At 47.1% G+C, this 22,194-nt stretch overlaps 1 protein-coding gene across 6 annotated transcripts in view; it reads right to left on the bottom strand.

Annotated features, from left to right (window-relative positions):
• The window catches only part of LOC116534527 (general transcription factor II-I repeat domain-containing protein 2B), a 49,546-nt gene that overhangs the window by 14,825 nt on the left and 12,527 nt on the right, over window positions 1-22,194 (bottom strand). For 5 of the 6 annotated variants that reach the window (XM_032254916.1, XM_032254912.1, XM_032254915.1 and 2 more), the window contains exons 3-9: window positions 19,982-20,120; window positions 16,626-16,745; window positions 14,391-14,574; window positions 14,196-14,224; window positions 11,290-11,344; window positions 10,560-10,603; window positions 5,820-5,897 (exon numbers count right to left, since the gene is read on the bottom strand). In XM_032254916.1, coding sequence (XP_032110807.1) covers window positions 5,820-5,897; window positions 10,560-10,603; window positions 11,290-11,344; window positions 14,196-14,224; window positions 14,391-14,574; window positions 16,626-16,745; window positions 19,982-20,120 — 649 coding nt within the window. The remainder of the gene's footprint in view (window positions 1-5,819; window positions 5,898-10,559; window positions 10,604-11,289; window positions 11,345-14,195; window positions 14,225-14,390; window positions 14,575-16,625; window positions 16,746-19,981; window positions 20,121-22,194) is intronic. The other variant, XM_032254917.1, reaches the window with a different exon arrangement.

Genomic DNA, 22,194 nt, shown 5'->3' with positions numbered 1-22,194 from the left:
TTTGTATTTTTAGTAGAGACAGGGTTTCACCATGTTGGCCAGGCTGGTCTCAAACTTCTGACCTTGTGATCCGCCCGCCTTGGCTTCCCAAAATGCTAGGATTACAGGTATGAGCCACGGTGCCCAGCCATAACCCTGTTTTATCTGTACCCACCCCACCCCCATGCCTACTGGTTATGTAAAAGGTTCAAGCGACTCTCCTGCCTCAGCCTCCTGAGTAGCTGGGGCTACAGGTGCCCACCACCATGCCCGGCTAATTTTTGTATTTTTAGTAGAGACAGGGTTTCACCATGTTGGCCAGGCTGGCCTTGAACTCCTGATCTCGTGATCTGCCTGCCTCAGCCCCCCAAAGTGCTGAGATTATAGGTGTGAACCACCGAGCCTGGCCACAATGTTAACATTTGATCCCATTCCCTCGATCCTTGGCGTTTCTCTCCCTCCCTCCCTCTCCTCTCCCCTCCCCTCCATTGGACATCTATACGGGTGTATATATACATACTTTTTCATATATACTTTAGTGACTATTTCTTAAGAATAGGGACAGTCCTTTACACCATCACAACAAAGCTTTAAAAACCACGACATGTTGCCGTGAGACAACACGTTGATGCATATTCTCATGGGTATGCCGGTTTTCTCAGCTGACCCAAATGTCCTTTAGAGCTTTACTCTTTTCGGCACAGGATCCGGTTTAGGGCCAGGTAGTTTTTCTAATTGTTGTGTCTTTTAAATCTCCTTTAATCAAGAACAGTTCCATAGTCTGTTTTTGTGTTTTATAACATTGACCTTTTTTTTTTTTTTTTTTTTGAGATGGAGTCTCACTCTGTAGCCCAGGCCAGAATGCAGTGGTGCGATCTTGCCTCACTGCAACCTCCGCCTCCTGGGTTCAAGCGATTCTCCTGCCTCAGACTGTTGAGTAGCTGGGACTACAGGTGAGTTCACCACCACGCCCAGCTAATTTTTGTATTTTTAGTAGAGTCTGGGTTTCACCATATTGGTCAGGCTGGTCTTGAACTCCTGACCTCGGGATCTGCCCACCTTGGCCTCCCAAAGTGCTGGGATTACAGGCATGAGCCACTGTGCTCAGCCAACGTTGATATTTTTATGAATAGAAATCCCCTCCTCGGCTGGGCATGGTGGCTAATGCCTGTAATCCCAGCACTTTGGGAGGCCAAGGCAGGCAGGTCACCATCACCTGAGGTCAGGAGTTTGAGACCAGCCTAGGCAACATGGTGAAACCCCTTCTCTATAAAAAATACAAAAATTATCCTGGCGTGGTGGCACATGCCTATAATCTCAGCTATTCTTGAGGCTGAGGCAGGAGAATCACTTGAACCTGGGAGGTGGAGGTTGCAGTGAGCCGAGATCGCGTCACTGCACTCCAGCCTGGGCAACAGTGCAAGACTCTGTCTCAAAACAAACAAACAAACAAACAAAAAGCCACCAAAACCAATTCATTTCTCTGAGCTTCTCACCTTCTGGGTTTTATCGACTGCATCCTTGTGATGGTGTTTTCATATGTGTCTGTATTCCCTGTAACTCCTAGAAATTGCTGTTTAGATCTAAAGGCTGGATCAGACTTAGGTCTGAATTTTTTTTTTTTGAGACACAGTCTCACTCCAGCACCCAGGCTGGAGTGCAGTGGTGCGATCACAGCTTACTGCAGCCTTGACCTCCCAAGCTCAAGCGACCTTCCCTCCTCAGCCTCCCAAGTAGCTGGGGCTACAGGCATGTGCCACCACACCTGGCTAGTTTTTGTATTTTTTGTAAAGATGGGGTCTCACCATGTTTACCAGGCTGGTTTTGGGCTCAAGTGATCCTGCTGCGTTGGCCTCCCAAAGTGCTGGGATTACAGGTATGAGACATTACACTTGGCTGGGTTTGATTTTATTTTTATTTTTTAGAAGAATCCTTGACAAAGTTGGTGTAGTGTACTTCCTGCTGGATTCCACCAGGAAACACATATGTCTGGTTACCTCTCTTTGTGATGGTAACCAGTGACCAGTGAGTTCAGGAACTGTCAGTCAGGTCTGTACATGATAAAGCCCCCATCAGACTTCTATAAAATGGTTTTAATGGCCATTGACAACTATTGCCAAGATGCGCTGTTTCATTAGGTGGTGCAAAGTCATGACAGTTGTGACAATTTACGACTTCTTTTTTTTTTTTTTTTTTTGAGACGGAGTTTCGCTCTCGTTACCCAGACTGGAGTGCAATGGCGCGATCTCGGCTCACCGCAGCCTCCGCCTCCTGGGTTCAGGCAATTCTCCTGCCTCAGCCTCCTGAGTAGCTGGGATTACAGGCACGTGCCACCATGCCCAGCTGATTTTTTTTTGTATTTTTAGTAAAGACGGGGTTTCACCATGTTGACCAGGATGGTTTCGATCTCGTAACCTCGTGATCCACCCGCCTCGGCCTCCCACAGTGCTGGGATTACAGGCGTGAGCCACCGCGCCCGGCACGACTTCTTTTTAAGTCTTATGGGTCAAGTGTGGTGGCTCATGCCTGTAATTCTAGCACTTTGGGAGGCTGAGGTAGGTGGATCAGCTGAGATCAGGAGTTCAAGACTAGCTTGGCCAACATGGAGAAACCCCGTCTTTACTAATAATACAAAAATTAGCCAGGCATGGGGTGCATGCCTGTAAGCCCAGCTACTCAGAAGGCTGAGGCAGGAGAATCACTTGAACCTGGAAGGCAGAGGTTGCAGTGATCTGAGATTGCACCACTGTACTCCAGCCTGGGCGACAAGAGCAACGCTCTGTCTTAAAAATAAATAAATAAAATAAAAGGCTTATGTTTTATTTTCCCCAGTTTTTTTTTTTTTTTTTTCTTGGAGACGAAGTCTTGCTCTGTCACCCAAACTGGAGTTCAGTGGTGCGATCTCAGCTCACTGCAACCTCTGCCTCTCCGGTTCAAGCAATTCTCCTGCCTCAGCCTCCCGAGTAGCCGGGATTAGAGGTGCCTGCCACCACTCCTGGTTAATTTTTGTATTTTTAGTAGAGTTGGGGTTTCACCATGTTGGCCAGGCTGGTCTTGAACTCCTGACCTCGTAATTCGCCTGCCTTGGCCTCCCAAAGTGCTGGGATTACAGGTGTGAGCCACCGTGCCCGGACTGTTTGTTTTTTTTCTGAGACAGGGTCTCCCTCTGTCACCCAAGCTGAAGTGCGGTAGTGTGATCATGGCTCTCTACAGTTTCATACTCCTAGGCTCAAGTGATCCTCCCACCCCAGCCTCCACATTAGCTGGAACTACAGCCACATGCCACCACACTCAGATAATTTTAACATTTTTGTAGAGACAGGGTCTAGCTATGTTGTCCAAGCTGGTCTTGAACTCCTGGCCTCAAGCCATCCTCCTGTCTTGGCCTCCCAAAGTGTTACAATTTCAGGCTGAAGCCACTGCCTCCAGGCCCAAGATTCTTTAAGTGAAAACAAAGAGTGGGGGTGTGGGAATCTAGCATATATTTTATTTGCTAAGTAAAAGACTAAATCCAAATAAATTTGGGGTTTTATTATCCGCGACTCTAACTGTACTATAAAATTATTAATCAACGTTTGTCAGCAACAGAAAAAAATCACGCACACATTTCATTTCTGCTTTTCTTGTATTTTACCCCTCATGGTGATGTGCAGACATGCACATTCAGGTTCCGCTATGAACTGGCTTTTGTCTGTTTGTTTTTGAGACAGAGGCTCACTCTGTTGCCCAGGCTGGAGTGCAGTGGTGTGATCTCGGCTCACTGCAACCTCCACCTCCCAGGTTCAAGTAATCCTCCTGCCTCAGCCTCCCGAGTAGTTGGGACTACAGGTGCCCACCACCATGCCCAGGTAATTTTTGTATTTTTAGTAGAGAAGGGGTTTTGCCATCTTTCCTAGGGTGGTCTTGAACTTCCCACCTTGGCCTCCCAAAGTGGTGGGATTTACAGACATGAGCCACCTCACTCAGCAGGAATTGAGACTCTGTGCCCAAATAGAGGGGTGGAATCTCATCAGAAGTCTGCAGAGGCCGGGTGCAGGAGCTCATACCTTAGCACTTTGGGAGGCCGAGGCAGGTGGATCGTTTGAGCTCACGAGTTTGAAACCAGCCTGGGCAACATGGTGAAACCCTGTCTCTGAAAAAAAAAAAAAAAAAAAAAAAAAAAAAAAAAAAAAATTAGCCGAGCATAGTGGTGTGCTCCTGTGGTCTCAGCTACTCAGGAGGCTGAGGTGGGAAGATGGCTTGAGCCCGGGAGGCAGAGGTTGCAGTGAGCTGAGATCGTTCCACTGCAGCCTGGGTAACAGAGCCAGACCTTATCTAAAAAAAAAACAAAAACAAAAACCAAGAACATGCTGGGGTCAGGCAGGATTCTGGGCCTTTGGGTGGAGGACCCAGCCACGTTTGAAGTGTGCACATATGGCAGGAATCATCTGCTGCTGCTCACCGAGCTTCTCTGATGTCAATGAAGCCACTGTTAGTACAAGGATTTGAATTCCTTGACTCTAAGCTCCACCTCTTTTAACTTTTAATATTCCTCAGTAACACAGGGGAAGGGCTGGCCACCAGGAGAAGAAGGGGAAGTAGATTGGAGCACATAAAATAAGAATATTTAATAAACAAACTCAAGTAAAATGCCTCCTGAAGTACCTTTACATTCACATGTGTAAGAGTATATGGACTTAGGTGGGTGTGGTAGCTCATGCCTGTAATCCCAGCACTTTGGGAGGCCGAGGCAGGAGGATCACTTGAGGCCAGGAGTTCAAGACCAACCTGGCCAACATGGTGAAGCCCCGTCTCTACTAAAAATGCAAAAATTAGCCAGGTGTGGTGGTGCAGGCCTGTAATCCCAGCTGCTCAGGAGGCTGAGGCAGGGGGATCGCTTGAGCCCAGGAGGTGGAGGTTGCAGTGAGTGGAAACAGCACCACTGACCTCCAGCTTGGGCGACAGTGTTGAGATTCACTCGGGGTGGCTGGCAAGGTATTAGGGAAATATTAGGGGAAGTTATAGATTAGTCTCAAACCTTTTGGAAGGCCGAAAGGTTTTACTGGGACAGGCTGAAGGCAGTCGGTTCATTACATTAGCATAGCAAAAAGAGAGGATAAGAGGCTTTCCCTGTTAAGTCTGTTTACCCCACATCCCGTTGTCTCTACTGTTTCCTCATGTAAACTTTGTGCTGATGGCCCTCTTGGGGGAGGCCAAAGGGCAATTACCCATTAATGGTGTTTTCTCTGGGCCCCAAAACCATGTTAATCATCCACAAGTGTTGTGTTGAGTTAGAGCCTCCGCTATTAAATCCATCCTGAATAAATGTGAGGATGGACAGGGGTCTTGGTGGGTTGGCTGCGTTTGCCCTCTGAAAGCAGCTGATGACCATCCTAGCCCACGTGAATCACTGAAATAGGTGTGAGAGTGTATGCATTCATCTGTCGTTGAGTCAGGGTCTGCGGACAGACCTCCGCAGGTGGTGGTGGAGGTCTCACAACAGAGTGAGATTCTGACTCAAAAAGGAAAGAGAGTATATGGCTTTAGGCCAGGCATGGTGGCTCATGCCTATAATCTCAGCACTTCTGGAGGCCAAGGCTGGAGGACTACTTGAGCCCAGGAGTTAGAGGCCAGCCTGAGCAACAGAGTGGCACTTCATCTCTATAAAAAACAAAAAAGTACATGGATTTAGGCTAAATGAAATCTATTTAATAACTGTAGGATTATTCACTCTAAACAGCAGTATGCTAGATCCTAGGTAAACAAACGTGGGTGTTTGCCTGTTTTTTAGACAGGTAGTGATTAAAGTCTTCCATCCCGAGTAACTTTTGGGGAAGAAAAGTGTTACCAAACAGTATTACCTTGCATGTTATATTGATAGTAATTAGGATCTTCTGATTCTTTCTTGACCGAGACAGCTTCTGCTTTCAGGGAAATGCCTTGGGATGCAATGGAAATTATAAAATTGCATGTTAGGTTAAGCTTGCCAACAGAGAAACGTGACTAGCTAATATAAGTTGATTAATACAGCCGCATTACAATCAGCAAAAGAACTTGAAGTTCATTCACTATGAACAAATTTGACCTCTTGATACAAAAACAGAAGTACTATAAATATACATATAGAAAACATATATTTATGTATTTATGTATATTTATATAAAAATAATACCAATTATAAAATCAATAGAAAAGGAAAGCAGGAAGGAGGCGGCCGGGTGCGGCGGCTCACACCTGCAATCCCAGCACTTTGGGAGGCTGAGGCAGGCGGATCACTTGAGGTCGGGAGTTCAAGATCAGCCTGGCCAATATGGTGAAACCCTGTCTCTACTAAAATACAAAAATTAGCCGAGAGTGCTGATGTGTGTCTGTAGTCTCAGCTACTTGGGAGGCTGAGGCAGGAGAATCGCATGAACCAGGAGGCAGAGGTTGCAGTGAGCTGAGACGGAGCCATTGCACTCCAGCCTGAGTGACAGAGCGACTTGGTCTCAAAAAAAAAAGGAAGGAGAGAGATGAGGAGCTTAGTCCTGGTTCTAGTCCTAGTTTTGGGAGATTTTCCCCTTCACAGTGGCTAAATATCTATATGCATTTACATGAAATGGTGTGAATATTCTTGTTATGGAGCCTGAACTGACACGTATAATCTTTTTTTTTTTCAGACAGAGTCTCACTCTGTTGCCCAGGCTGGAGTGTAGTGGCATGATCTTGGCTCACTGCAACATCCACCTCCTAGGTTCAAGCGATCCTCCTGCCTCAGCCTCCCAAGTGGCTGAGACCACAGGCCCATACCACCTCAGCCTTCCAAGTAGCTAGGATTACAGGTGAACGCCAACACACCCAGCTAATTTTTGTGTTTTTAGTAGAGACAAGGTTGCACCATGTTGGCCAGGCTGGTCTCGAACTCCTGACCTCAGGTGATCTACCCACCTTGGCCTCCCAAATTGCTGGGATTACAGGCGTGAGCTACCATCCCCGGCCTCATCTACCCAGTTGGTACGAGGAGCCTGTGGCTTCGGTTTTTTTTTAAATTCTCTGTGACCAGGTAAGACATAGGCAGAACATATCTGAGCTCTGAAAACATCCAAAACTAAAATTAAGTAGGCAAGAGTTTGAGGCCTGTTATGTCAGAGATGAGATTAAGATTCCACATTTGACCTGTACTCACAGCTGAACTGTGCTGAGCTGAAATACTGCAACTGTTTCTGTCCGTCAACTTGTCTTAGTTTGACCTAGAACCACTGCAGGGGAGAAGCACCATCTTTTGTTCAGACTCTTATCTGAAGCTGGAGCTTCTGGTAAGCACCTGTTTGCATGGGAATGGAAGGGACATGTGCACCCACAGTTGTGGTGAAAAGACCCTTGGGTGTGACAGAGGAGGAGCCGGGCTGAGGAGGCCCATCACTGTCCCTGGACCCTCCCAAGGATTCCCAGGAGCTGCGAAGCATAAACCACACCTTCGCTGTCTTAGAGACACTGCTGTCCTTACTTCATTTTACTCATGCTAAAGGCTCTATTTTTCTTTTCTCTACAACTTTTTTTTTTCTCTGAGAAGGAGTTTCACTCTGTCGCCCAGACTGGAGTGAATCACATAGTCTTGGCTCACTACAACATCCGCCTCCCTGGTTCAAGCAATTCTTCTGCCACAGCCTCCCAAGTAGCTAGGATAACAGGCATGCGCCACCACGCCTGGCTAATTTTTGTATTTTTAGTACAGACAGTGTTTCATCATGTTGGCTAGACTGGTCTCGAACTCCTGATCTCAGGTGATCTGCCCGCCTCCACCTCCCAAAGTGCTGGGATTACAGGTGTCAGCCCCTGCACCCAGCCAGATCTTTGTTTCTTAACACAGAATATTGTTTTTCTTTTGGATTATGACTATTTTTTGGAGCCAGGGCCTTGCTCTGTCACCCAGGCTGGAGTGCAGTGGTGCAATCATGGCTCACACCAGCCTTTATCTCCTGGGCTCAGGTGATCCTCCAACCTCAGCCTCCCAAGTAGCTGGCAGTATAAGTGCACACCACCATATCTGGCTGATTTTTTATTTTTAAATATTTTTTGTAGAGACAGGGTCTTGCTCTGTTGCCCAGGCTGGTCTCAAATTCCTGAGCTCAAGTGATCCTCCTGCTTCAGCCTCCCAAAGAGCTGGGATTACAGGCGTGAACCCTTCCATTTTAATGCTTTCAGTATTTTCCCATCCTTTGATTAAACATTTGGGTTTAAATGTTTTTTTTGTTGTTGTCATGATTGTTGTTTGAGAAGGAGTCTCGCTCTGTTGCCCAGGCTGGAGTGCAGTGGCATGATCTCGGCTCACTGCAAACTCCGCCTTCTGGGTTCAAGTGATTCTTGTGCCTCAGCCTCCTGAGTACCTGGGATTACAGGCACCCGCCACCATCCCCAGCTAATTTTTTGTATTTTTAGTGGAGATGGGGTTTCATCATGTTGGCCAGGCTGGTCTTGAACTCCTGACATCAAGTGATCTGCCTGCCTCGGCCTCCCAAAGTGCTGGGATTACCAGTGTGAGTCTGCGCCTGGCCTAATTTTTTTTTTTTTTTTAAATCTGAACCTGTTAACATTTTTCCTCTAAATAATGCCGTTTTTTTCCTTTTTTTTTTTCTTTTTGAGATGAAGTCCCTCTCTGTTGTGCATACCAGAGTAGAGTGGCTCGATCTTGGCTTACGGCAACTTCCGCCTCCCAGTTCAACTGATTCTCCTGCCTCAGCCTCCCAAGGTGCTGGGATTACAGATGTGCAACACTCCACCCAGCTAAGTTTTTTGTATTCTTACTAGAGATGGGTTTTCCCCATGCTGGCTAGGCTGGTCTTGAACTTCTGACCTCAAGTGATCCGCTCACCTCAGCCTCCCAAAGTGCTGGATTACCGGCGTGAGCCACCACGCCTGGCCGTGCTGGTTTTCTTTTATTGAGGAGTGGGGAGAAGCAGGAATGGGGTTCAACTACTCTCATCCATGGAAGAGGGATTTTTTTTCCAAGTATACATTGTCATAGTAATGTACTTATATTGTAAAACATCCAGAAATGACAGAAAAGTCCAAAAACGCAGTAAAGTACGTCCAAAACTGAAAACACTGCTCTATTTGTGAGTGAAGTAGTAATTCCAAAATCACATTCAAAACTTTTTTCATTTCAAATTCAGGTTCTAATTCAAATATAATTAAAATGATATTTTGGGCCAAGCGAGGTGGCTCACACCAGTAATCCCAGCACTTTCAGAGGCCGAGGTGGGTGGATCACCTGAGGTCAAGAGTTGGAGACCAGCCTGGCCATCATGGTAAAACCCCGTCTCTACTAAAAATACAAAAATTTGCTGGGTGTGGTGGCAGGCACCTATAGTCCCAGGTACTTGGGAGGCTGAGGCAGGAGAATCGCTTGAACCTGGGAGGCAGAGGTTTCAGTGAGCCAAGATCACCCCACTGCACTCCAGCCCAGGCGACAAAGCGAGACTCTGTCTCAAAAAAAAAAATGGTCCACAAATACGTCTATTTAATAACATCTTAGTTCCCAGTATTTACTGAATTAGAAGGCTCTCTCTCTCTTTTCTTTTCTGAGACAAACTCTTTCTCTGTCACCCAGGCTGGAGTGCAGTGGCACCATTTTGGCTCACTGCAGACCCAGCCTCCTAGGCTTAAGCAATACTCCCACCCCAGCCTCCTGAGTATCTGGGATTACAGGCAGGCACCACTGTTTTTGATATTTTTGCAGAGATGAAGTCTTGCCATGTTGCCCAGGATGGTCTCAAACTCCTGGCTCAAGCAATTCATCTGCCTCAGCCTCCCAAACTGTTGGGATTATAGGCCTGAGCCCCCGTGCCCCACCAAGGCTCTGTTTTCTAGATATTTGAGTCAAATATGGCTCTTCTGCAAATGAGGTTCCATTGAGGTTAATTAGTACCCTGGTCTTGATTTATTTATGTGGTAAAACAAGCCAACAAAAAAGGTGTCAAATGATAACCTACTAGATTCTTGGTTCTTTTTGTTTTATTTTGTTTTTGAGACAGAGTCTCATGTATAGCCCAAGCTGAGTACAGTGGCGTGATCTCAGCTCACTGCACCCTCCACCTCCTGGGCTCAAGCAATTCTTATGCCTCAGCCTCCTACAGGCACACACCACTATGCCTGGTTAAGTTTTCGTATTTCAGTAGAGACGGGGTTTCACCATGTTGGCCAGGCTGGTCTTGAACTCGTGAGCTCAAGCGATCCACCCACCACAGTCTTCCAAAATGCTGGGATTACAGGCGTGATCCACCGTGCCTGGCCTTGTTTGTTTTTTTTGAGACAGAGTCTCACTCTCTCACCAGGCTGGAATGCGGTGGGCGCCACCTCAGCTCACTGCAGCATCGGCCTCCCAGGTTCAAGCAATTCTCCTGTCTCAGCCTCCTGAGTAGCTGGGATTACAGGCACGCACCACCATGCCCAGCTAATTTTTGTATTTTAGTAGAGACGGGGTTTCGCCATGTTGACCAGGCTGATCTCAAACTCCTGACCTCAAGTGGTCTGCCTGGCTCGACCTCCCAAAGTGCTGGGGTTACAGGCATGAGCTACCTCGCTTGGCCGATACTTGATTCTAAAAGCATCATGGTACCCACCAGAATCTTCCATAGGTTCAGTTTTCACACTGATGGGGCCACAGCTGCAAGGAGAAGGGAACCCTGGTCAGGATGGGCACGGTGAGGACCAAACACAGGCGCCTAGACACGCTGAGCTCAAATGCCCAGGATCTCCGTGGCACCAAATCCCCCCCTCCCTTCAACCAAATGCAACAAAGCCTCAACTTTAACATTAAGGTACTTTTCTTTTTTTCTTTTTTGAGATGGAGTCTTGCTCTGTCACCCAGGCTGGAGTGCAGTGGCACGATCTTGGCTCACTGCAATCTCCACCTCCTAGGTTCAAGTGATTCTTCTGCCTCAGCCTCCGAAGTAGCTGGGATTACAGGCGTGCACCACCATGCCCGGCTAAGTTTTGTATTTTCAGTAGAGACGGGGTTTCACCATGTTGGACAGGATGGTCTCGATCTCTTGACCTCATGATCCACCCGCCTTGGCCTCCCTAAGTGCTGGGATTATAGGTGTGAGCCACCGCACCTGGCCTCAACATTAATGTTCTTCATAAGTTGTTACAAAATTAAACGTGTCTACTGAAAATAGTCTTCTAATTCTAAAGGTCCTTTTGGACAATGAATAGAATAGAAAATACGGAAGAGAAGAAGCACATTAACCCTTCACACTACACCTCAAATGCTGTAAGGGGGCCTTTCTGTCATCCAAAGATGAATACTTTGTGCACGGATGTGGATTTTAGTGGCTGTTTATCTTTTACCTTTCACTTGGTGATACTATGGATCTCTCAGCGTCTGTTACCATCTCATGGCCACCTGCGGAGAAATAAAAAGACACACATCAGCCCCTTTTAGCGCTTTGGAACATGACTAACATCCAAAGGCATAGAAGTTGAAAGCAAATACACAGAAAATGGAACTCCCAGACGGAAGCCATCGTGGAAAAGTCACTGGGAGAGAGACTGACTCAAAGCAGTCCCCGTGTTCTGGGGGCTACCGAGGAGTGTTCTGGGGTTAGAGCACGGGTGTGGGGCCGAGCCTCAGCTCACCAGCTGGGCTGCCTCCAGCAAGTCACTAAACCACGGTTTCCTCATGAACACGGTGGTTGTGGGAGGATTCGTGGATGCACCTAAAATGACTAGAACGGCGCCTGGCACGTTGCTAAGTGCTAAGTTTCAGCTGCTGTAACAGTAGCTCCTCCTTGATCGGCGGATTTGCTTTCCCCAGGGTCAGTCAAGGTCTACAAAGAGTAAACAGAAAATTCCAGAAACAAACAATTCAGAAGTTTGAAATCCCACGTTGCTCTGGGCAGCGTGATGAAGTGTCCCACTGTCCCGCCTGTGATGTGACTCATCCCTTTGTCCTGCCATCCACGCTGTCTACACTACTCGCCCACAAGTCACTGGGTAGCTGGCTCTGTTATCAGACTGATGGTCCAGGGATGGCCAGGGTGCTTGTGCTCAAGTCACCTTTATTTGACTTCATAATGGCCCCAAAGTGCAAGAGTAGTAACGACGGCATATTATAATCGTGCTATTTTGTCTTTAGTTCTTGTTGTTAATCTACTGTGCTTTATTTATTAATTCATTCATTCATTTTGAGACGGCTCTTGCTCGGTTGCCTGGGCTGGAGTGCAGTGGTGCGATCTCAGCTCACTGCAACCTTCACCTACCAGGTTTAAGCAATTCTCCTACTTCAGCCTCCCGAGTAGCTGGGATTAAAGGCATGAGCCACCACACCTGGCTATTTTTTTTTTTTTTTTTTTTTTGAGATGGAGTTTCACTCTTGTTGCCCAGGCTGGAATGCAATGGTGTGCTCTTGGCTCACTGAAACCTCTGCCTCCCGGGTTCAAGCGATTCTCTTGCCTCAGCCTCCCGAGTAGCTGGCATTACAGGTGTGCACCACCACACCCGGCTAATTTTGTATGTTTAGTAGAGATAAGGGTTCTCTGTGTTGGTCAGGCAGGTCTCGAACTCCCAACCTCAAGTGATCCGTCTGCCTCGGCCTCTTAAAGTGCTGGGATTACAGGTGTGAGCCACCTTGTCTCGCCTAATTTTTGTATTTTTAGTAGAGACAGGGTTTCACCACGTTGGTCAGCGAACTCCTGGTGTTGAACTCCTGACTTCACCTCAGGTGATCCACCCACCTCAGCCTCCCAAAGTGTTTGGATTACAGGAGTGAGCTGTTGTGCCCAGCCTGTGCTTGATACATAAATTAAACTTTCTCGTAGGTATGTGTGGTTAGGGAAAATCAGAGTATATGTAGGGCTCTGTACAATCCATGGTCCGGGCATCCACTGGGGGTCTCGGAGTGCATCCCCCGAGGATAACGGGAGACCACTATCGTTTTTCTATTATGATGATACAAGTCAGTTGGGACAATATTCCATGGCCACCTGCCACCCTCCCCTCTCACTTCTCCTTTAATGTGAGTTAGAGGACATCGGGAACTCAGCATTGCTCCCAAAACAGACTTTACATTGTGTTTATTCCTCGGCTAAGAAGAACTAGTGCATGTCATGGCCCCGGCAGGTGCCCTGTGAACTGTGCCACCCCCCGTCCCTGCTGCCTCCTTCCTCTGCCCACGCAGTCTCAGCAAGACATCGCTTTTTTTTTTTGAGGGTCTCATTCTGTTGCCCAGGCTGGAGTGTAGTGGTGTGATCTCAGCTCACTGCAAATTCCACATCCTAGTTCAAGCGATCCTCCCACCTCAGCCTCCCCAGTAGCTGGGATTACAGGCACTCGCCACCACACCCGGCTAACTTTTGTATTTTTAGTAGAGACGGAGTTTTATCATTTCGGCCAGGCTAGTCTCTAACTCCTGACCTCAAGTGATCTGCCTGCCTCTGTTGCCCAAAGTGCTGGGATTACAGGTGTGAGCCCTGTGCCCAGCCAATTTTTTTTTTTTTTTTTTACAGATCCAAATGTATTTTTATGTGGGAAGTAAAAGTTCCTCTTCAAAGTTTCCTTTCTTGTTAAAGAATAAATTATAAGTGTGCTAATAAAACTCTGTGTTAAGCCCTATCCTATGTAGCTGTTAAACATGCTCATAGGTACGTAGTACATTCTACGTCCCTGTACTTTAACCAAGATATCTGTGCTGGACGTGCTCACAGGCATGTCCCAGCTCACAGGCTATGCCCCTTCCTTATTTGAATTTCTCCATTGATTTTACCTGTTTAAAAAAGTTTTAAGTTGTTAGCCAATCAGGTTTTAGTTTAGATCTCCAAGCAACAGAGATCAGACACAGCAGTAAACACAACCCCAAACGCGTAAGGGATAAATATGTCCGCTTTTCCTTTGTTCACTGTACTCTCATGGCATGATGGCTGGCAAGGGTACCCTCCCTGCAGTGCAGGAGGTAAAAATTGCATTGCTGAAAGATCCTTTGTCTCAGTGCTAATTTTTCTTTATGGCACTGAGCATCTGTTCCTAATATTTTACTTTTTTTTTTTTAATTTTCTTTATTTCTTCTTTTAAAAAAAAAAAAAAACGGGATCTATGTGCAGAACGTGCAGGTTTGTTACCTAGGTATGTGCATGCCACGGTGGTTTGCTGTACCTACTGGCCCATCCTCTAAGTTCCCCACCTCACTCAAATTCAAGTTTTAATGAAGAAGTGGTTTAGCGGCTCAGAAGAGCCACTAAACCTGAGAAGCTGTCACTTACCCAGCTGACTCTCTGGTCCTAGGAAGGGTCTGCAAGAAAAGCAACACCGTTACCCAGCACGGACATATGACAAAAGTATGACGTAGCTCAACAATCAACTCTGAAACGCAACAGGTGGAACGCACGAGGGAATTAAAATGAGGCTATCAGTTTCGTCTTTAAATGAACTGAGGGGGTGGGGGTGCAGAGTGTCACCTGTTTATGATGAATGAAATCCCTGCTTTGTTCTCCAAAATCCATTTCAGGGTGGCCAGGTCATAATTCTCAGGGTGTTGAAAGGCAACGCCTTCTGGGAGTCCCTGCACCACCACAGCCGACTGGTCCTGAAGCATCTTCTCATAGGGAACAGGCACCATGACCGTCGTCCCTAAGGCTTTACCTACGAGAAGAGGCAAACATCTTCAGAGGGTGTGAACCTAATGTTCTCCCAGTTTAGTTTAGTTTTGTTTTGTAGAGACTGAGTCTAGCTCTGTCACCCAGGCTGGAGTGCAGTGGTGTGATCTCGGCTCACTGAAACCTCGGCCTCAGCCTCCCAAGTAGCTGGGACTGCAGGCGCCCGCTACCACACCCAGCTAATTTCTTTTGTATTTTAGTAGAGACGGGGTTTCACCATGTTGCCCAGGCTGGTCTCAAACTCCTGACCTCGGGTGATCCACCTGCCTCAACCTCCCAAAGTGCAGCAATTCTCTTGCCTCTGCCTCCTGAGTAGCTGGGATTACAGGCGCCTCCCACCATGCCCGGCTCATTTTTATATTTTTAGTAGAGACATAGTTTCACCATGTTGGCCAGGCTGGTCTCAAACTCCTGATCTCAGGTGACCCACCCCCCTCGACCTCCCAAAGTGCTGGGATTATAGGTGTGAGCCGCCACGCCCAGCCTGATATCTATCTGGGATTACAGGCATGCGCCATCATTCCCAGCTAATTTTTGTATTTTTAGTAGAGATGGGGTTTGCTCCCCATCTGTTACCTAGCTGTTGAAAACAATGCAAAGGCATTTTTGAAAATTATTTTTATTTTGTAGAGACAGGTCTCACTATGTTGCTCAGTCTGGTCTCGAACTCCTGGGCTCAAATGATCCTCCCGCCTTAGCCTCCTAAGTAGCTTGGATTATGGGCTCAAGCCACCATATGCAGTTTTTCTTTTTTCTTTAAATTCCCATCTTCATGCCTATAGAAAGATATGGGTAGGTGGAAAGACAACTGAGGGGTGAGGGAGGTGACTGAGCCAACATTGTCTTTAACAATACGCTGGCCTTCATGGGGGGCTCTGTAAAATGGGATCAAGGAAGAAAGAGCGATTGATACAGAAGTTTCCATAGATCAGAAGATCCAAGATCCATATCATCTTCTAAAGAACACTTAATCTGGTAACTAAGAACTGGTGGCCGGGCGAAGTGGCTCACGCCTGTAATCCCAGCACTCTGCAAGGCCGAGGTGGGCGGATCACCTGAGGTCAACTGTTCGGGACCAGCCTGGCCAACATGGTGAAACCCTGTCTCTACTAAAAATACAAAAATTAGGCCGGGCACGGTGGCTCACGCCTGTAATCCCAGCACTTTGGGAGGCCAAGGCGGGTGGATCACGAGGTCAAGAGATCGAGACCATCCTGGACAACATGGTGAAACCCCGTCTCTACTAAAACTACAAAAAATTAGCTGGGCATGGTGGCGCGTGCCTGTAATCCCAGCTACTCAGGAGGCTGAGGCAGGAGAATTGCCTGAACCCAGGAGGCGGAGGTTGCAGTGAGCCGAGATCGCGCCATTGCACTCTAGCCTGGGTAACAAGAGCGAAACTCCGTCTCAAAAAAAAAAAAACAACAAAAATTAGCCGGGTGTGGTGGTGGGCACCTGTAATCCCAGCTACTCAGGAGGCTGGGGTGGGAGAATTGCTTGAACCCAGGAGGCAGAGTTTGCAGTGAGCTGAGATCGTGCCATTGTACTCCAGCCTGGGCAACAAAGCAAGAATCTGTCTAAAAAAAAAAAAAGAACTGGCTCCCCACTTGCTGAGAATATGGGTTTTAAAATATTCAAAACAGCTGGCCATCGTGGCTTATGCCTGTAATCCCAGCACTTTGGGAGGCCCAGGCAGGTGGATCACAAGGTCAGGAGTTCGAGACCAGCCTGGCAAATATGATGAAACTCCATCTCTACTAAAAATACAAAAAAAGATTAGCCGGGTGTGGTGGTGGGTGCCTGTAATCCCAGCTACTCAGGAGGCTGAGGTGGGAGAATTGCTGGAACCTGGGAGACAGAGGTTGCAGTGAGCCAAGATCGCACCATTGCACTCCAGTCTGGGCAACAGAGTGAGACTTCGTCTCAAAAAAAAAAAAAATGTTCAAAACATTCTAAGTAGTCGTGCCAATAAGACTGTGATACTGTCCTCTTCCTTGGTGAACGATTAAGAGAATTCATACTTAAAGTGAACATTACCATAACAAAGGCAGAAATAGTCCTCCACTGCCTTCCTGAGTATTTCCGTTTCTCCTGAGTGGACCTGCATCCCGTTCACAGGGCAGGGAGGTTTCATCTCACGCAGCCCCTCTGCAACGCCTGCAAATGCATGATGAGCATTGGTCAGTATCTAGGCATTTGTGCGGTACACTTCCGTACTGTGTTTCTGTTATTGAAATAAAAAATGGAAAAAACGTGAATAAACATAAAACAAGATATTCTAAAGAAAAACAAGAGAAATGGTATTTATGATAAACAGGTTAAAGAACTATACAAAATTCAACATATCAAGAAATAGCAGTAGTTTAAGGAAATTATTCTCATTAATTTTATAGATAGGGTCTCACTCTGCTGCCCAGGTTGGAGTGCAGTGGGATGACCAAAGCTCTCTGCAGCCTCAAATTTCTGGGCTCAAGTGATCTTCCCACCTCAGCCTCACGAGTAGCAAGGCTTACAGGAGTGCACTGCCACACCTGGCTAACTTTTAATTTGTTTTTAAGAGATGGGATCTCACTTTGTTGCCCAGGTTGGCCTCTAAGTCCTGGCCTCAAGTGATCCTCCCATCTCAGCCTCCCAAAGTGCTGGGATTACAGGTGTGAGGCACTGTACCCAGCCATAAATGATCTTTATAACAGAAATTTGATTTGTTTTGCAGTTGAAAAGTGACAATAATCGTGTAGGAAGACTATATGCCTGAACCCATTCAAGATCAGCCCCAGAACCAATGGGTCCTCCAAAAGTTTTAAAACGGATTGTTTTAATCAGTCTAGTCAGGAGATAGAAACCACAGTAATTTAAACACAGAAAGGTTTTCTGTTTGTTTGTTTTTGTATTAATTTAAGAGGCACAAGGATAGTTTTCTTACAAGAATATATTGTGACGTTGGTGAAGTCTGGGCTTTTAGTGTGCCCATCACCCATATAACGTACAATGTACCCATGAAGTCATCCCTTACCAGCCCTTACCCGCTTCCTGCCTCCCACCCCTCTGAGTCTCTAATGTCTGTGATTTCACATTCTATGAGCATGTTTTGTTTGTTTATTTGTTTGTTTTGAGACAGAGTCTCATTCTATCGCCTATGCTGGAGTGCAGGGGTGCAATCTCAGCTCACGGCAACCTCTGCCTCCCAGGTTCAAGAGATTCTTGTGCCTCAGCCTCCCAAGTAGCTGGGATTACTGGTGTGCGCCTGTGCTCACTTTTGTATTTTCAGTAGAGAGAGGGTTTCACCATAGCCAGGCTGGTTTTGCCCTCCTGGCCTCAAGTGATCCCCCGACCTTGGCCTGCCAAATTGCTGAGATTACAGGGATGAGCCACCGCCCCCGGCCACACACTCTATATCCATGTGCACCCATAATTTAGCCCCTCTTTTAAGGAAGGACATGCAGCATTTGCCTTTTTAAGTCAAATGATAAAGACAAGAGTCTCCAGTTCCATCCATGTTGCTGCAAAATATATCATTTCATTCATTTTTTTTTTTTTTTTGAGACAGTCTCACTCTGTCACCCAGGCTGGAGTGCAGTGGCATGATCTCAGCTCACTGCAACCTCTGCCTCCCAGGTTCAAGTGATTCTCCGTCTCAGCCACCCGAGTAGCTGGGAATACAGGCATGTGCCCCACGCCCAGCTAATTTTTGTATTTTTAGTAGAGACGGGGTTTCGCCATGATGCCCAGGCTGGTCTGGAACTCCTGATCTCAAATGATCCACCCGCCTTGGGCTCCCAAAGTGCTTGGATGACAGGTGTGAGCCACGTGCCCAGCCACTTCATTCTTTTTTATGGCTGAGTAGTGTCCCTTTGTGTGTGTACCCCAGTTTCTTTATCCAGTCATCTGGTGATGGATGCTTAGTTTGCACATCTTTGCCATTGTCAATAGTACTGTGATGAACATACAAAGCCGGTGTCTTTTTGATAGGATGAGTTCTTTTCCTTTGGGTATATGCCAAGCAGTGGCCTGGCTGGAATGAATGGGAGTTTATGTTTAGTTCTTTGAGAAATCTGCATACTGTTTTCCATAGAAGTTGTACTGATTTACACCAATAGGTAACATTTCCTAGAAGAATCGTCCAACTGGTAACATGGGATTAATTGCTAGGGGGACTGAGGACTCTAAAGAGAACATGAGCAGCAGGCTGTAGGAGCATCTGTGACTGCTGGACTGAGGCATGGGACCCAGGAGGGAGCAAGTCCAGGAATGGGGTGGCCCCCCAGGGCCAAGATCCAGACCTCGTTAAGTAGGATTTGGCCATAGCCCAGTAGATAGTGGGGAAGCCTGTGGGGGTGCCCATGCGTGGCTGGCAAGCAGGGGCCTGCTCTTGAGGGGTACTGGCAGAAATCACTAGATAGTTGCCCTGTGGGTGCCTGCAAGACTTGCTGGGCATTATAAGGAAGATGCCCTCTAGTGTGCTGATGGAACTCTGGACCAGCCTGGGCAAGAGATCAAGACTCTGTCTCCAAAAAAAAAAAAAAAAAAAAAAAAAAAGTGTAGTTTTTTTGTCTGGTTTTGTTTTGTTTTGAGATCAGGTCTTGCTCTACCGCCCAGATTGGAGTGCAGTGGAGTGATCACAGCGCACTGCAGCCTTGACCTCCCAGGCTCAAGCGATCCTCCCACCTGAGCCTCCTGAGTAGCTAAGACAACAGGCGCGGGCCACCACACCTCGCTAATTTTTTTTTGTTTTTTTTTTTAGTAGAGATGGAGTTTTGCCATGTTGCCCAGGAAGATCTCCAGCTCCCGAACTCAAGTGATCCACCTGACTCGTCTCCCAAAATGTTGGGATGACAGGCGTGAGTCTCCGCACCTGGAGAGGTATGGCTTTTAACATTGTAGAGAAGTCCCTTGACGTATGGCCACATAGGCTCACTCACACTGGATGTTTGCTGCACACCTTGACATACTGAAGGCTCTGAAATTGCCAAAGTAAGAAAAGGGAAACACGGCCAGGCGCAATGGCTCACACCTGTAATCCTAGCACTTTGGGAGGCTGAGGTGGGCAGATCACTTGAGGTCAGTTCAAGATCAGCCTGGCCAACGGGTGAAACCTCATCTCTACCAAAGATGTAAAAATTTCCAGGCATGCTGGAGGGTGCCTATAATCCCAGCTACTCAGGAGGCTGAGGCAGGAGAATCACTTGAACCCACAAGGTGGAGGTTGCAGTGAGACGAGATTGTACCACTGCACTCTACCCCGGGGGACACAGCAAAACTGTGTCTCAAAAAACAAAGGAAAAAAGGATTATATAAGTGTATAATGGTCATGAACAGACAGTAATACACAACAAGCCCTGGAAAAGCAATCATTTTGAGGTTGGGAATACAAAGGTAAAATGACAAACACCTACAGTATTTTGCAAAGTCTTTCTGAAGATCCGTCCTGGCATTAACAAAAGCGCATCCTCTCTCGGTTCCGACGACAAACACATCTGTTTCGTACACAGCGATGCATGCCACTTCTGCCTTGGACTTGGCCAGTTCTTTACACTGAAACAGAAACGAAAAGCAATGTATGACCTACAAGGGCAGATCCAAGATCGTGGGGCTGGGAGGGCTGCTTTAAGAATACAAAATTAGGGCCGGGAGTGGTGGCTCATGCCAGTAATCCCAGCACTTTGGGAGGCTGAGGTGGATGGATCACAAGGTCAGGAGTTCAACACCAGCCTGGCCAACATGGTGAAACCCCGTCTCTACTAAAAATACAAAAATTAGCTGGGCGCAGTGGCAGGCGCCTGTAATCCCAGCTACTTGGGAGGTTGAGACAGGAGAATTGATTGAACCTGGGAGGTGGAGGTTGCAGTGAGCCGAGATCACACCACTGCACCCCAACCTGGGCGACAGAGCAAGTCTCTACCTCCAAATAAAAAAATTAAAAAAAAAAAAAAAAAAGAATACAAAATCAGGCCAGGCATCGGCAGCTCAAGCCTGTAATCCCTGCACTTCGGGAGGCCGAGGTGGGCAGATCACGGGGTCAGGAGATTGGGACCATCCTGGCCAACATGGTAAAACCCTGTCTCTACTAAAAATACAAAAATTAGGCCGGGCGCGGTGGCTCAAGCCTGTAATCCCAGCACTTTGGGAGGCCGAGGCGGGTGGATCATGAGGTCAAGAGATCGAGACCATCCTGGTCAACATGGTGAAACCCCGTCTCTACTAAAACTACAAAAAATTAGCTGGGCATGGTGGCGCGTGCCTGTAATCCCAGCTACTCAGGAGGCTGAGGCAGGAGAATTGCCTGAACCCAGGAGGCGGAGGTTGCGGTGAGCCGAGATCGCGCCATTGCACTCCAGCCTGGGTAACAAGAGCGAAACTCCGTCCCAAAAAAAAAAAAAAAAAATACAAAAATTAGCCAGGCTTGGTGGTGCATGCCTGAAATTCCAGCTATTCGGGAGGCTGAGGCAGGAGAATTGCTTGACCCCGGGAGGCAGAAGTTGCAGTGAGCCGAGACTGTGCCACTGTACTCCAGCCTGGCAACAGAGCAAGATACTGGCTCAAAAGAAAAAAAAGAAAGAAAGAAAGAAAAGAAAGATTACAAAATTAGGTAGCAAAAGGAATATTTACTTAAAATAAGAACAATCACTGAGGAAAAAAAAACAATTTATCAAGCAAACACCATAAGCATCATAAAACCCAAAGGACATATTTTTACTTACTGCCTGACGTGGGTCTCCAACACGCCTTTTTCCTACATTTTTGGCTACAGACTTTCTGGTTATCTCTTCATATATACATGACAATTTTTTTTTTTGAGTGGCACGATTTTGGCTGACTGCAACCTCTGCCTCAGCCTCCCAGGTTAGCTCGGATTAAAGGTGCCCACCACCAAACCTGGCTGATATTTTTGTATTTTTAGTAGAGACGGTGTTTCGCCAAGTTGACCAGGCTGGCCTCAACTCCTGCCCTCAGGTGATCTGCCTTCCTTGGCTTTCCAAAGTGCTGGGATTATAGGTGTGTGCCACTGCAGCTGGCCTCCTTTTCTTTGTATTTTATTTACTGATAAGAAACACACACATCGAATTTATTGGGTTTTTTTGAAACAAGGTCTCACTCTGTCACCCAGCCTAGTTTGCAGTGATGTGATGGCAGCTCACTGCAGCCCCAACCTCCTCAGCTCAGGTGATCCTCCCACCTCAGCCTCCCAAGTAGCTAACACTGCAGGCATGCACCACCACGCCCAGCTAATTTTGGTATGTTTAGTAGAGATGGCTTTTCAGCATGCTGGCCGGGCTGGTCCTGAACTCCTGGGCTCAAGTAATCTGTCTGCCTTGGCCTCCCAAAGTGCTGGGATTACAGGCATAAGCCACTGCGCCCAGCCGAACTTGTTTATTGTTTGTCTCCCGCATAGGATGTAAGATCTCTGTGAGGGGACCACCTCAAGTCTTGTGCCTCCAGTGCCTAGAAGAGGGCCTTGGCTTAGGAGCTGCTTCCTGGATATTTGTCAAATGAAAGGAATGTGATCGGTTCTTATACAATGTCCCTGGGGGAGATATTTTGAGTTTTCTTCCAACAGATCCTAATGTTTTCTTTTATTATTATTTTTATTATTTGAGAGAGGGTCTTG

Source organism: Sapajus apella, unplaced genomic scaffold (assembly GCF_009761245.1).
Source record: "Sapajus apella isolate SASKATOON/1434 unplaced genomic scaffold, GSC_monkey_1.0 scaffold88, whole genome shotgun sequence".
NCBI lineage: Eukaryota > Metazoa > Chordata > Mammalia > Primates > Cebidae > Sapajus > Sapajus apella.
The sequence above is the reverse complement of the archived record's forward strand: the minus strand, read 5'-3'. Positions and strand labels throughout refer to the sequence as shown.